This window comes from Bubalus kerabau, chromosome 11, assembly GCF_029407905.1.
Source record: "Bubalus kerabau isolate K-KA32 ecotype Philippines breed swamp buffalo chromosome 11, PCC_UOA_SB_1v2, whole genome shotgun sequence".
Taxonomy (NCBI): Eukaryota; Metazoa; Chordata; class Mammalia; order Artiodactyla; family Bovidae; genus Bubalus; species Bubalus kerabau.
In genome coordinates this window covers 4,227,352-4,243,080 of record NC_073634.1, presented here as the reverse complement: position 1 = coordinate 4,243,080, position 15,729 = coordinate 4,227,352, and the positions used below count along the sequence as shown (strand labels likewise).

General features: G+C 45.6%; 1 protein-coding gene across 7 annotated transcripts in view; it reads left to right on the top strand.

Annotated features, from left to right (window-relative positions):
* The window catches only part of BCL2L11 (BCL2 like 11), a 79,237-nt gene that overhangs the window by 45,086 nt on the left and 18,422 nt on the right, over window positions 1-15,729 (top strand). For 5 of the 7 annotated variants that reach the window (XM_055539302.1, XM_055539296.1, XM_055539300.1 and 2 more), the window contains one exon: window positions 459-2,962. The exons of the other annotated variants lie outside the window; for them this stretch is intronic. In XM_055539302.1, coding sequence (XP_055395277.1) covers window positions 459-484 — 26 coding nt within the window. In that variant the 3' untranslated portion in view covers window positions 485-2,962. Of the gene's footprint in view, window positions 1-458; window positions 2,963-15,729 lie in introns of those variants that run through there. 7 annotated transcript variants of the gene reach the window in all.

Sequence of the window (15,729 nt, the reverse complement as noted above, 5' to 3'; positions counted from 1 at the left end):
AGGCAGCTCTGGGCAGCTGTGACGTCACTTGTGAAAAGAATGTGCAGTTTCTGTTTGTTGTTGCTGTTTTGTCTTTGACCGCAGCAGGCGGGATCTTTGTTCCCTGATAGGGGATCAAACCTCTGCTCTTTGCCTTCGAAGCGCAGAGCCTTAGCCGCTGGACCACCAGGGAGGTACCCCAGAATTCTGTGGTTTTAGAGGGAGAAGCAGATTCAGGGGTCCTCTTTGAGTCTCCAGACAGCCTTTCAGTCACTTTATAAAGAGCATCCCTCAGTGCCCCTGCTCCTTAGGGGTCACAGCTCTGGGAAGAACTGGCACTTGGGGGACCTGGTGCCCTTCTCAGAGGTTCCAGCAGGATGATTGTTCCCTTAAGTGCGGGTGTCCTCCTCCCCCACCCCCAGTCCCACCTGAAACAAGTCAGGGCCGGGCAGTAAGCAGCCTCTGCCTTCTCGTTGCAGGTCTTCGTGCGTCACCAGGCGGTTGAGGGCCACCCGCAAATGGTCCTCTTGCGCGTCCTGCGCTACATCGCGCGCCTGGTGTGGAGGATGCAGTGACGGCGGTGCAGACGTTCCGCTCGCTTCAGCCCGGCCAGCCCGGCGCCGCGGGGTCGCGGCGCTTCCGTGCCCTTGCTGGGCAGCAGTCCTTTGCTGGAAGGGTGGGCAGAGAGCCAGCCGGCATGTCCCCGGAGGACACCAAGCTGCACGTGGACCTGACCTTTGTCTGTTCATCACCATGTGGCCGAATTTCCAACGGAAGCTTGATGTGAATGTAAATGAGGGAGGGATTCTCTTTTTTTAAAAAACAATGTACCAATCATGGTTCTCTGCAGCGAGATTTTATGCAAGAATGGTGTTTACATGCAGTGTGTGTGTGTGTGTTTTTTCCCACCTTTGATAAGGGCAGGTTTTTCAAAAAGGAAATGGAAACTTTTTAACCAACTCATGACTGATTTTTGTACTAAAATTTTAAGAACCTTTTGCCTACTCTCAGAGGATTATATAAACTCTGCAGTGGAAACTGAGCCAGCTCATTTATAAAGCTGCCTTAGTTTATTTTTAGAGGTCACCATACAGCATTTTTAAACGGGAGAGGTATGACATGGCCCCTCCTTCCCTGCCATTGCCTCTTCGACCTTTTGTTTTTTTAATCACTATTGTTAATACCAAAAAAGTTTTTATGAAACGGAACTGGTAAAAGGGGCAGAGAGAGGTCCTTTGTCAGCCTGTATTGACATGCCACTCCCATTGTGTAAATACCTACTTACCTCTTTAAAATTCAGTTGCATCTGTGGCAAAATTTTACTCTGTGTGTGTGTGTGTGTGTGTGTGTGTGTGTGTGTTTCGCTTACATCCTTTGGTGATGCTCTCCCAGCCTGTCAGGGCACTGATGAACACATTTGGTCCAGTGACTGTTTTCATGGTAAAAGGCAGTTGGGTCTGAGCCTGAGTCTGTATCTGACATGGGTCTGTCTGTCTCTTGGTAGCTTACCCACTGGGGAGTGCTCGCTGGTGGTTCTCGCTTGCTTTGATGGCCTTGTTGTTCAGACGTGTTCTGCAGAGGTTCGGGGCAGTTATAATACCAGGTTTGCTGTGGCTCTCCTGTAGCACAGGGTGGGCTCTCGGCCTAAGGCCCCAGGTGACTAGCATGCCCACCTGTGGCCAGGTTCAGCTGCAGGGGGCCACACTCGAGCCCTCATGGGAATTGGCAGAGGCTGTGGCAGGGCTTTAAGCAGCTGTTTTCTGGGCATCCTGGCTTTTCATCCAACTCAGAGTTCCTCTGGCCTTCTATGGCTCTTGGCTAACCTCTCTTTGAAGTAAAGGCTTCATTCTGCTCTCAGCAGTTCTCATAAAGAATACCATCAGACACAGGGGTATCTGTGTCAGTCGTCCACCTCCTGGGACTGCTGGATTTTTGTCAGGCCCCCCACTTCCTGCAGCCACTTCTGTTGGGGGTGCTCTTCCTTCACACCTGCCAGGAAGAAGGCAGAGAATGCAGGCTCACGAGCTGGTCGGTCTTTTCAAAGGCAGTTAAACTCCCGGGGAGACCCAAGACAGACAGATGAGGGAGCATTGCAAGCAGGGAGATGGGGGTAGTTCTGTGAACCCCATCGCTCTTACAGTTTTTGAAACTTCAAAACAGCTTTTTAAAAGACATACATGATGTTTCAAACAAGTCAACAGTGCCAACAGCAACTGGAGCGTTTGCTTTTGGCCCATCGGGGACCAGTGTTTTCTTCTTACCGGTTGCAGCAATTGATTCATTTTTGTATCTTTATAGTTTTATATATATATATATGTTACATATATACTTTTTCCTTAGGTAGAGAGAGATTTGACTCCAAATATTCTTCCTTCTAAACATTTTCTTTTCCCCAAGTAGCTTTTTGGGGTCTTGAATTGTTTTAAAAGCTATGTTGAGTTTCAGCCTGTGTTCCTTTGACCCTTTGTCTTGAACCTGTCCGCTGGATCCTCAAGTCCATGCAAGCGGTTGAGGCGGTCCACAGAATTGCGTCCGTGGGCCTGCTGCACACACATACACCAAAGACGTATTTGGTTCTGGGCCGCTCCCCCCCAGGATCTCTGTATTCACGGGCCAGTCTCTTGGACTGGAGCACTTTATTCCTTCAGCACCAGTGCCCTGGGGGGCCAAGCGCTTGCTCACCCACCTGCAAGTCTACCTTGGGCTTGGGGGCCTCCAGGCCCCCTGGGCTGGCCGTGGAAGCAGCTGGTGAGGAAATGAGAGATTCTATGAACTGTAGAAGTATTGAAACGAGGATGTTGCCCCCGGGACTTGAGAGGTGACTAGACATCCCTGTACTGTACGTATCTGTTGATCATGATGCCTCCTCCCTGCAGAAGGTATGCCCATGGCTGGGTGTACCTTTGATGTCTTACTTTTCCTTCCTTTGACTTTTTGTAGAAAGCAAAAATAATTCGGTCCCTTGTTGGAAACTGAATGAAGGTTTTGTGCCTTGCCTTGTCTGATGTGACATTTGTTGAAAGTATCCTGTGACTTTTCACAGGAATGCAATAAACACGTGAAATTAACTTCATGAGTAAATTTGCAAATTATCTGGACCCCTCCCTAGACCTGAACTGATGAAGATTTTTTTCTTGGTTTAAAAAAAAAATGTACATAGCGGATTACAATTTTCTCCTGTTTTTCCTTCTTAATATTGTATATATTTTGACTATTTATTAGATTAGGAAGTTGTATTTTACTTATCAACTGAGCCAAATGTCTGTGCAATTATTATGTGTCCTTTACTTTCTTGTAAAATTTTGTACAGCCTAAATGACTAAAAGAAAAAAAAAATCAGTTTTTGCTGAACTTTTTCAGAATTGAGGGTTGTAAATATTGTCGATTCTTTTTCTGTGTAATGTGTCCTACTGTTTGATAATGCTGTAACTTGTAGGAATGTTGTGTATTTATTTCTGGCTTATTTAATGTCTTAAGTTCTGCAAAGTGTTGACCTCCCTTTCCCCTCTGCCCCCTGCTGTCCTGTTAATTGCTTTAACTCTTGAGGTGGTGACTAGTCAGCTCACGGCAGGCCACGTGGTCTCCCCAGGGTGGCCCTCCCCAGCTTTGGTTCCTGGTATTTCTAGTCCAGTGGGTTTAAATTCTTAGGGTTTGCTGTCCTCATGATGAGGTTTGTGTTTAGACAGCATAATGAAAGACCAGAAATCTGATAGGCTTTCAGATTCTCCTCTAGAACTTTCCAGTGACTCTTTAATTCCTGAACAGCTAGCTTCTCATAGAAACAAGTGCTGTTAACTTCAGGCCATATCTTACAAAACAAAATACTTATTATTAGCAGTGGGAAAGATTTTTCCATTGAAGATTTATCCCTGACAGCTCAGTGTTTAGAGATACTCACACGTCCACTTATGCAGGTTGCTGCCATGGGACTGTTGAAGGCAGAGACCAGGCAGAGTGAAGGCCCGGGTTGACCAGTTGCCCTGCTTCCCAAGTGACTACTAGACCACTTCACACTACTAACTTTTGCTGGCAACTGATGATTAGTTGAATTCCCCCAGCCCCAACCGTGCTCTGTGGCTTCCTATGCTTTGAGGTGCAGACTCTACTATGTATCTTCAGGAACTGACTGTACAGGCCCGCACCCCCCACCCTAACCTTGAACCATTTAGTCCCAGCATTTGATCCACCTGTGTCTTCAGGGTGACGACTTCCTTCTGCTTCTCCAAAGCCTTCAAGCGAGGGTCTGGACCCCACTGGCCTGGGTGCAAAGAGGTGAAAGCGTGAAAGATCTTCTAGCGGTTCTGTGTTGATGGCTTTGTCATCCCTGCTGATTTAGCTTGGTGCCTGTGTGTGTCCAGTCTGTGCACACATGTGTGCAGTGACCTGACCACACGTGTCGCTAAACCAGCTGGGGTAACACCTGTCCTGCTCCAGACGGCATCGTGTAAGAAGCACCCTCAAGCTCCCAGCTGAATAACTTGACTACTTTGATTTGGGAATTTCAGACCTTAGAAGCTCTCTTTAATTTGTGTGTCCAAGTTCTGTGGCCACTAGTTACTGTATCAGAACTCATCAGGTACTCATTTATAAATAGCACTGATCTGTCTATAACTTTTTCCCTAGGACCCAGCATATGTAGCATTTGTACTGCAATTTCCCTGGCTTGTGTTTTGCACTGATGGATTTTAACAGGGTAATTGCCACTTTACTTGTGCAATACTGCTGTAAATAATTGCAGATTTTTTTTTAAGAAACCCAATCTTTTATGTTCTTAATGAATTTTATATAAATAAAACTTTCAACTAGTTTTGGCGAGCTGTTTGATTTATTTCACAAAATGGTGGAGAAGCCGCTAAAATCATGGATAGGTACACACCCACACTCTGCCCTTATCATTCACTGAATGCATTACCAACATGCAGATTTTGTGAATGGTCGCTTGAAGTCAAATCTGTGTAGTATACTTAAAAGCAAACCACTCTTAAAAGTTTTGAAGTGGCTGGTGAGAGCAACTGCAGAGTTTTCTGCCCACGTAGTCAGGTATGACTCAGCACCTGGGCTGGTTGTGGAGTATTAGGTCACAGGTCTAAACTATATTGATCAGTGATTATAGCAGATACTCTGCCATCTCAGCCTGTCTTGGTAGTTTGAAGAACATTCAAAAAATGGAAGTCTTGTTTGACTCTTAAGTTTCTCTGTATACCACCTGCTTGAAGCCAGAAATCAACAAATGCCCGATCTGTGGTGAACTCATCACTGCTATCTCCTAAAGGGGCCATGGAGTTTGGGGAGCCCTGTGCTGCATGGCAGGCGGGAGCTGCTGTAGGGGTGCCATAGAGAAATTACGGTCTACTTTGGGAATACAGTTTATAAAATCCTATCAATTCCTATAAATGCTATAAATAAATTACATAATTTGCCACTTCTACTCTGAAATAAGTGCTGGGAAAGTTAAAAGACTGGGTGAGCTTTGTTTTAAGCAGGTAATAGATTCATACTTTTCATTTTAATTACATGAGCATTACATGCGTCTGTACATTTTTAAAGTTTGTTTTTTATTGAACTATAGTTGATTTAGTGTTATGCTAATTTCTGCTGTATAGCAAAGTGACTCAGTTATACACATACATACGTTCTTTTTGATGTTCTTTTCCATTGAGTTTATCACATGTGCATGCTGAAGTCACTTCACACAACTGAAGTTTTGTGCAACTGAACTTCACACACTTCACACAACTTAAGTCACTTCAGTTGTGTGCGACTCTGCTACCCTATGAACTGTAACCCACCGAGCTCTCTGTCGATGGGATTCCCCAGGCAAGAGTACTGGAGTGGGTTGCCATTCCCTTCTCCAGGGACCTTCCCATCCCAGGGATCAAACAAGTCTCCTGCGTTGTCAGTCGGGTTCTTTACCACTTGCGCCACCTGAGAAGCCCAATAGTTTACCATAGGATATTGACTATAACTCCCTGTGCTATACAGGAGGAACTTTTGTTTATCCATTCTATATGTAACAGTTTGCATCTACACACACACATACACAACCCCTAACTCCTAGTCCATTCCTCTCCCGAACCTGTGAAACAGAGATTCACAGATGTATATACACACACACACATTTATCTCAAATCAAGTGGTGGTTCTGGCTCCTGTTTAATCTTGCTTCCTTGCCAAGACAGGAGTCTGTGTTGTTCCAGCCCTTCTTCTCCACAGCACACGCGCACGTGTATGTGTGTTTACTTTTTCAGCAGTTTTGCTTTTCTATAGATGCTGTACTGTCAGTACGTGGTTCTGACTTAGCAGAGGGCGCAGGTTTTTCCATAGTGACTCCACTTCATTCTGATCACTGCGAACAGGAATAAGGTCTCTTTCCCTGGTGTCCTGCTGTGGCCTCTCTGGTGCATCTTTGGTGCTGCTTGATCCATACCTTGCCAGCCTGCGGGAGAGATGCTGGGTGGTGCTTCAGGGTGATGGGCTGAAACAGACTCACACGTGCTGCCGTATTGTCTGTTCGACTTCATACGAATGTTGTGCCAAGCCTTTGCAGGGTGATACCAGCCTGGAGCGGGGGTGTTGGCCGAATTCGAATTTTCCACTTCTGTGTAGGATGATCTTTCCATACATAGTTGGCATCTGCTTTTTTCTCTCGAATGGCCTTTGCTTATTTTTAGTTGAGTTTTTAATTTTTCCTATCAGTAATTGTTCAGTGGCTAAGTTATGTGGACTCTCTGCAACCCCATGGACTGCAGCATGCCAGGCTCCTCTGTCCTCCACCATTTCCCAGAATTTACTCAAATTCATGTCCACTGATGCTATCTAACCACCTCATCCTCTGCCACCCTCTTCTTCTTTGGCCTTCAATTTTTCCCAGCATCAGGGTCTTTTCTAATGAGTTGGCTCTTCGTATCAGGTGACCAAAGTATTGGAACTTCAGCTTCAGCGTCAGTCCTTCCAGTGAATATTCAAGGTTGATTTCCTTTAGGGTTAACCAGTTTGAATCTCTTTGCAGTCCAAGGGACTCTCAAGAGACTTCTCCAGCACCACAATTCAAAAGCATAATTAGCTCTTTGTATTTGCTGGGTAAAAGTCTCTTATATGTTGGAAATACATTTTCTCCAGTCTTTTCTCAATGTTTTATTATGAAGATTTTCAAACATACAGAAAAGTTGAAAGAAATGTACAGAGAACACCCACCAACTAGATTCTGCCTTTCTCATTTTACTTCCTTGATTGTGTGTCTGTCCATCCATTCATTCCTCATACCTTGTGATACATTTCCAAGGAAATCATAGTCATGGGCAACTTGATCCCTAAATGGTTGCACATGCATATGATTTGGAGCTCACTAATTTTCTATCAGCCTTTTGAGATAAGATTTGCATACAACACAGCAACTCTCCAGGGCGCGTTCGCTAAGTTTTGACCGAGGATGCAGCTGTCAGCCAAACCCATGTCAAGATACAGAGCATGACGTCACTCCAGAAAGGTCCTCCACGGTCTTTCTCATCCAGTCCCTACCCCACCAGCCCCACATCCAGGGCTGACTTCAGTTCCGATTGTTTCCCCACCATAAATGAGTTCCTGAGGTTGAATGGGATGGGATCATACAGAATGTGGTCTTTTGTGTCTGATTCCGTTTTTACTCAGCATAATGTTACAGTCAACAGTAATCCTTTATCTTGCCCAGTAGTATTCTGTTGTCTGAACAAAGCACACTTTTCTCCACTTGTTAATTAGCACCTGAGCTCTTACAGTTTGGGCTAGGCTGAATAAATCTTCTACGAATATTCTTGACACATCTTTCTGAGCGTAGGTTTTATTCCACTGCGTATCTTTGAACTGCTGTGGTGGTTTTGACGCACGTGTCACTATTTTGAAAGTCAGATTTATCCCTCTTACATAGATGTTTGTCTTTGTACTTTAAGAGCCCTTCCCTAGGCCAAAGTTTTAAATATATCTTCTGGTACACTGTTCATATAGTGGTATGGTTTGTTTTCATCTTTAATTTACCCAGATTTTTTTAATGATATAATATGCATCTAACTTTACTTTTCCCCCATTGACAGCCAGGACTCTCCTCTTATCTTCACCTTATCACCTTATTTTCCCCTTCTCCTCTTATCTTCATGGTGTATGTAAAAGTGGCTCTTTTACATACACCAGATTCTCACACTATGTGGTTCTGTTTCTCTACTCTTCCCTTTTCCGCTGATCTTTTCATTTCTTCTACATTGTGCTAATTACCATAGATTTAGGTTTTGAATTTCTTGCCCTTGTTTTTCAAGACTGTCCTGGCCATTCCGCATTGTGTCTTTCACGTGCATTTTGGAATTAGTTTAAGCATCTTGAAAACTTTGGTATGGGTCTGGTTTGGAATCACAGTGACCATATTCATTTAGGGAGCATTGCCATTTTCCCAAGAGGGTTTCCAAGGTCCGTCGTGTTTTGCTCTATGAGGCTTGTTTTTGATGCTCTTACTGCGTGACTTTTCTTCCCATGTATCCTGCACATTTCTTGTGAGCTTTTGTCTAGGGGGAGGAATAGGGAGTATTCGGCATCCAGTCTGCCCACACCCCACTTTTTAAAAAAGATTTTGGGGGTGTATAGTTGTTTGATAGTGCTGTGTTAGTTTCTGCTGTACATACAACAAAATGAATCATCTATGTGTACATGTATCTCCTCTTTCTTTTGGATTTCCTTCCCATTTACATCTCCACAGAGCACCAAGCAGAGCCCCGTGTGGTACACAGCGGGTTCTGCTTAGTTACCTGTTTAATACGTAGCGGTTTCTGTGTGAAGTGCTGCCTCCCTTCACTTGTGTCTGACTCTGCACAACCCCATGGGCTGTAACCCACCAGGCTCCTCTGTTCATGGGATTCTCCAGGCAAGAATATTGGAGTGGGTTGCCAGTTCCTTCTCCAGGGGATCTTCCCGACCCAGGGATCGAGTGGCTTCTCTTGTGTGCCCGGCTTTGGCAGATGGGTTCTTTACCACTGGTGCCACCTGGGAAGCCCAGCCGTGTAAATGTGTCAGTCCCGATCTTCCAGTTCCTCCCACTTTGCTTTCCTCCGTGGTGTCCATACATCGTTCTCTATGTTCATACCTCTATTCCTGCTTTGCCAATAAGATCATCTCTACCATTTTTCTAGATTCCACATAGAAGTGATATGATCTTTGTTTTTCTCTTTCTGACTTCACCCTGCAGGACAGTCTCTAGGTCTCTCCACGTCTCTGCAAATTGCACAGTTTTGTTCCTCTTTATGGCTGAGTAATATTGTATACACGTAGCACATCTTCTTTATCCGTTCCTCTGCTGATAGACATAGGTTGCTGCCGTGCCCTGGCTATTGTAAATGGCGCTGCTATGAACACCGCACTCCCCACCTTCTTACTTCCACCACGGTTGCTCTCTGTGCGCCTGCCTCTCGCTGTTCCCTTCCACCCTCAAAACTTTCTCTCTCCACCAACCCACCCCCCAGACAACCAAGGCAGCCATGGCCTACGTGGGGCCAATCCAACACTCTTTCCCAGCACCTTGAACCTGGAACAAGCGAGCAAGAAGGGCTGATGGGAGGGCAGCATCCTTGTGGCTAGGGGGTGGGGAGTGGCACAGGGCACGTTGGCCATGGTACCCACTGGCCGTGGTACCTGCTGCCCTGTCGCTAGCACACTCGTGCCTGGTCTCCCAGCTTCCTCTTTGTTCCTTGAGCTCAGGGTCCCTCCTGGAAGTTCTCTCTGTGCTAAGTCTGGCAGAGTCGGCCACTATTGCTGGCAGCCATAAGCGCTGACTCATTCCTACCTGTCAGGAAGGGCTGAATCAAAGGATGATAAGGAGTCCTCCATAAACCGTACAGATTCAGAAGGTGTGCAGTGATAGGCTGGAGGTTAAAATTCCCCTTTGGGTGAGACCAGGCGGCGTTGTGAGAAGACGGGAAATGACAAGGCCAAAGGATGCTCTCATCCTCTCTCACTTCTCCCACTGAGTCTCCTTTTCCCGAAAACACTTTCCCAAGCCAAGCCTAAGTCCTCAGGAGAATCAGTTGCCAAGGAGAAGATACCATAGAATGTCGAAGGCCCTTGTTTTCAGCATGTCATCCTGTATTGCATGCTCAGTCATGTCTGACTCTTTGTGACCCCATGGACTGTAGCCCATCAGGCTCCTCTGTCCATTCTGATTCTCCAGCCAAGAACACTGGAGTGGGTTTCCATTCCTTTCCCCAATGCTGTATATGACATGCATTTCCAAAAGGGACTCAAGAAGGCAGAACTATCATAGCTGCTCATCTTTGTCTCCTTAAAGCAGAACTGGGGACACTTAGCTCTAAGGGAACCCCTTCCCTGGGCTTCCCTGGTAGCTCAGGTGGTAAAGAATCCGCCGGCAATGCGGGAGACCCGGGTTGGATCCCTGGGTTGGGAAGATCCCCTGGAGGAGGGCATGGCAACCCACTCCAGTATTCGTGCCTGGAGAATCCCATGGACAGAGGAGCTGGGGGGGCTACAGTCCATGGGATGGCACAGAGTCAGAAATGCCTCAGCACAGCACCCAGCACAGTGTAACAACCCCTTCCCTACTGACTAAACAAGCTCAAATTTGGAGGACCATTCTTAAAATGCACCCTAAACATGCTGTGTTCCATTGTAGACTTTCTGGCTCAGGAGGACCTCCGAGAGCTTATGCTATGTCATTACATTTTCAGTTCTCTAGGCCAGTGGCCCCCAACCTTTTTAACACCAGTTTTGCAGAAGACAGTTTTTCCATGAACCAGGGAATGGGCTTCAGGATGATTCAAGTGCATTACGTTTGCTGTGCACTTTATTTCTATTATTATTATGTCAGCTCCACCTCAGGTCATCAGACATTAGATCCCAGAGACTGCAGACCCCTGCTCTAGGTGGTCATTTTCCTAAACAGTTTATTTGACCCAAGTGTATTTATTAAGATCCTACCAATCTCCTAGGTGCATATGAAAATACACATGTGCTTAGGGGCTTGCCTAGTGGTCTGGTGATTGAGAATCCGCCTTCCCATGCAGGGGATGCAGGTTTGATCCCTCGTGGAGGAACTAAGGCTCCATGTGCCATAGAGCCAAGAGCCTGAGCACCGCAACTCCTGAGCCTGAGTGCTGCGATGAAGATCCCATGTGCTACCACTGAGCCCCGACACAACCAGAACTTTAAAAAATAATGAATATATAAATGTGCTTAAAACTTGAACAGGCTGTTTTTGCTGAGGGTCTCAAGGCCACAGAATGACCACAGCAGAATCCTGCACTGGAACCCCAGACAGAGTTGTCTCATGAGCCTGGAGAAGTGAGGGGGCTGCAGCTCCCCTGGGTGTCTCATCCAACCCCTACCTGGCCCCAGGGCCCCCATGTCACCTATCGTGACAGCAAAGACGCTTGCTCCTTAGAAGGAAAGCTGTGACAAACCTAGGCAGCATATTAAAGAGGAGAGACATCACCTTGCCCACAAAGCTCTGTCTAGTCAAAGCTATGGTTTTTCTAGTAGTCACATATGGATGTGAGAATTGGACCATAAAGAAGGCTGAGCATCAGAGAATTGATGTTTTTGAATTATGATGCTGGAGAAGACTCTTGAGAGTCCCCTGGAAAGCAAGGAGATCAAACCAGTTAATCCTAAAGGAAATCAGTCCTGAATATTCATTGGAAGGACTGATGCTGAAGCTCCAACACTTTGGCCACCTGATGTAAAGAGCTGACTCATTTGAAAAGACCCTGATGCTGGGAAAGATTGAGGGCAGGAGGAGAAGGCAATAACAGAGGATGAGATGGTTGGATGGTATCACCGACTCAATGGACTTCAGTTTGAGCAATCTCCGAGAGTTGGTGATGGACAGGGAAGCTTAGCATGCTGCAGTCCATGGGGTCACAAAGAGTCAGATACGACTGGCTGACTGAACTGAACTTACATCAGGGGAATTGTTGCCCTCCAGATCCAGTTAGGTTCTGAGAACCTAAAGATCAGAGACAGGGAGAAGAATAAGGTGGAATATCCCTGCCCCTTAAATTGAAGAAAGTGGGGAAAACCACTAGATCATTCAGGTATGACCTAAATCAAATCCCTTATCCTTATGACTATACAGTGGAAGTGAGAAATAGATTTAAGGGACTAGATCTGATAGACAGAGTGCCTGATGAACTATGGATGGAGGTTCGTGACATTGTACAGGAGACAGGAATCAAGACCATCCCCAAGAAAAAGAAATGCAAAAAAGCAAAATGGCTGTCTGAAGAGGCCTTACAAATAGCTGTGAAAAGAAGAGAAGTGAAAAGCAAAGGAGAAAAGGAAAGATATACCCATTTGAATGCAGAGTTCCAAAGAATAACAAGGAGAGATAAGAAAGCCTTCCTCAGTGATCAATGCAAAGAAATAGAGGAAAACAACAGAATGGGAAAGACTAGAGATATTTTCAAGATAATTAGAGATACCAAGGGAACATTTCATGCAAAGCTGGGCTCTGTAAAGGACAGAAATGGTATGGACCTAACAGAAGCAGAAGATATTAAAAAGAGGTGGCAAGAATACACAGAAGAACTGTACAAAAAAGATCTTCACGACCCAGATAATCACAATGGTGTGATCACTCACACCCACCTAGAGCCAGAAATCCTGGAATGTGAAGTCAAGTGGGCCTTAGGAGCATCACTACGAACAAAGCTAGTGGAGGTGATGGAATTCCAGTTGAGCTACTTCAAATCCTAAAAGATGATACTGTGAAAGTCTTTACTCAATATGCCAGCAAAAATTTGGAAAACTCAACAGTGGCCACAGGACTGGAAAAGGTCAGTTTTCATTCCAATCCCAAAGAAAGGCAATGCCAAAGAATGCTCAAACTACTGCACAATAGCACTCTTCTCACACACTAGTAAAGTAATACTCAAAATTCTCCAAGCCAGGCTTCAGCAATATGTGAACCGTGAACTTCCAGATGTTCAAGCTGGTTTTAGAAAAGGCAGAGGAACTAGAGATAAAATTGCCAACATCTGCTGGATCATCGAAAAAGCAAGAGAGTTTCAGAAAAACATCTATTTCTGCTTTATTGATTATGCCAAAGCCTTTGACTGTGTGGATCACAAGAAACTGTGAAAAATTCTTCAAGAGATGGGAATACCAGACCCCCTCACCTGCCTCTTGAGAAACCTGCATGCAGGTCAGGAAGCAACAGTTAGAACTGGACATGGAACAACAGACTGGTTCCAAATAGGAAAAGGAGTATGTCAAGGCTATATATTGTCACCCTGCTTATTTAACTTACATGCAGAGTACATCATGAGAAATGCTGGGCTGGAAGAAGCACAAGCTGGAATCAAGATTACTGGGAGAAATATCAATAACCTCAGATATGCAGATGACACCACTTTTATGGCAGAAAGTGAAGAAGAACTAAGGAGCCTCTTGATGAAAGTGAAAGAGGAGAGTGAAAAAGTTGGCTTAAAGCTCAACATTCAGAAAACTAAGATCATGACATCCAGTCCCATCACTTCATGGGAAATAGATGGGGAAACAGTGGAAACAGTGGCTGACTTTTTTTGGAGGGACTCTAAAATCACTGCAGATGGTGATTGAAGCCATGAAATCAAAAGACACTTACTCCTTGGAAGAAAGTTATGACCAACCTAGATAGCATATTCAAAAGCAGAGACATTACTTTGCCAATAAAGGTCTGTCTAGTCAAAGCTATGGTTTTTCCAGTAGTCATGTATGGATGTGAGAGTTGGACTATAAAGAAAGCTGAGCACCAAAGAATTGATGCTTTTAAACTGTGGTATTGGAGAAGATTCTTGAGAGTCCCTTGGACAGCAAGGAGATCCAGCCAGTCCATCCTAAAGGAAATCAGTCCTGAGTGTTCTTTGGAAGGACTGATGCTGAAGCTCCAACACTTTGGCCACCTGATGTGAAGAGCTGACTCATTTGAAAAGACCCTGATGCTGGGAAAGATTGAAGGCAGGAGGAGAAGGCGACAACAGAGGATGAGATGGTTAGATGGCATCACCAACTCAATGGACTTGAGGCTGAGCAATCTCCCAGAGTTGGTGATGGACAGGGAAGCCTGGCATGCTGCAGTCCATGGGGTCCCAAAGAGTCGGATACAACTGAGTGACCGAATGAACTTACATCAGGGGAATTCTTGCCCTCTGGATCCAGTTAGGTTCTGAGAACAGCAAGCCCCACCTAGAGATCAGAGACAGGGAGAAGAATAAGGTGGAATATCCCTGCCCCTTGCCTGCCTTCTTGTGAGATCACCTTGGGGTTTCCGTGTTCCTTGATGAAGGTCACGGCTCCTCTGAAGGTGTCCCTGAATACAGAGTTCTCTCTTCCAGGATCCAGTAGTCCCTCCCTGCTCTCTTCCCTCCCAACCTAGAGCTAGTAACAGCTGAACTTCACAGTAATACAGGAAGTGGGGAAGATGTGGGTAGAGATAAAACAAGACTGGCCATGAGTGGATCACTATTAGAGCTGGAGGACATGAACGTGGAGGTACTCTATACTATTGTTTCTACTTATGTATAACTTTGGAATATTTAAATGTGGAAAGTTAAAAGAATAGTTAATTCAAAAGTTACTTGCTGGAACTGATCTGTGTCCAGAAGCAAGTGGCCTGGGGGCAGTTTGGGGCGGGGCCGCAGGGCCGAGTGGGTCACATCTGAGAGACAGGCTCCCTTTATTTCTTTAATATTATTTACTATTTGGCTGCACTGAGTCGTGGTTGTGGCGTACAGGGTCTTCGGTCTTCGTCGCAGTATATGCAATCTAGTTCCCTGACCAGGGATCAAATCCAGGCCGCCCTGCATTGGAAGCTTTGAGTCTTAGCCACTGGACCACCAGGGAATTCCTCAGTTGGGCTCCCTTTAAATTCACAAGAGCTAACATAACCTAATATGAATTATTTGAGAATGAGTCCTCGGAGCTCCAGATTAAGGTATATTGAAGGAACATGATGGCTGACTGTGCTTGGAGATGAGGGATTTTCCTTTTGCCATAAAGGACATGATTGGGACAGATGGTAACACCTGTATCAGATACGTAGATTAAACAAGGGGTCCCCACCTCTGGTCGCAGACCTCAGCAGCTTTAAATTAGAAATAAAATGCACAATAAATGTAATGCACTTGAATCCTCCTGAGATCATCCACCCCTCATTCGTGGAAAAATTGCCTTCCATGAAACTGGTCCCTGGTGCCAAAAAGTTGGGTACTGCTGGATTGGATAATAGGATTACATCAAGGTTAATGTCCTGATTTTGACCACTGAACCATGGTCGTTTGAGAGGCTACCCTTATTCTTTGGAGACACACACTGGAGTTGTCAGGGATGAGGACCATTGCTGTCTGCGGTCTACTCTCAGACATTCAGAGAGACATACCATAGGCAAACATGTGGGTTGTATCTTGGGGCCGTGGGAGAAGGATAGAGAAACGGGGCAAAATGTCAGCATTTGGGGAATCTGGGTGGGGACCCTAAGGAAATTGTTTACACTATTTTACAATCTTCTTGTAAGCCTGAATGGATGTCAAAATGAAAAAGTGAAAAATGTGAGACCTTTCGGCTATGCCTAAACGGTGGCACCAAGCAGGAGCGTGGGCACACGGAGGACAGTCAGGAGTCCTCCTGGGAGACCCGGGGCCCAGGGAGAGATATTCTGCAGTCAGGAGACCCGGCCTCCCCGTGAGGAGGGAGACAGGACAGTCCTAACCTCGGACTTGGACCTGAGCGACTGGAAGGGTGGCC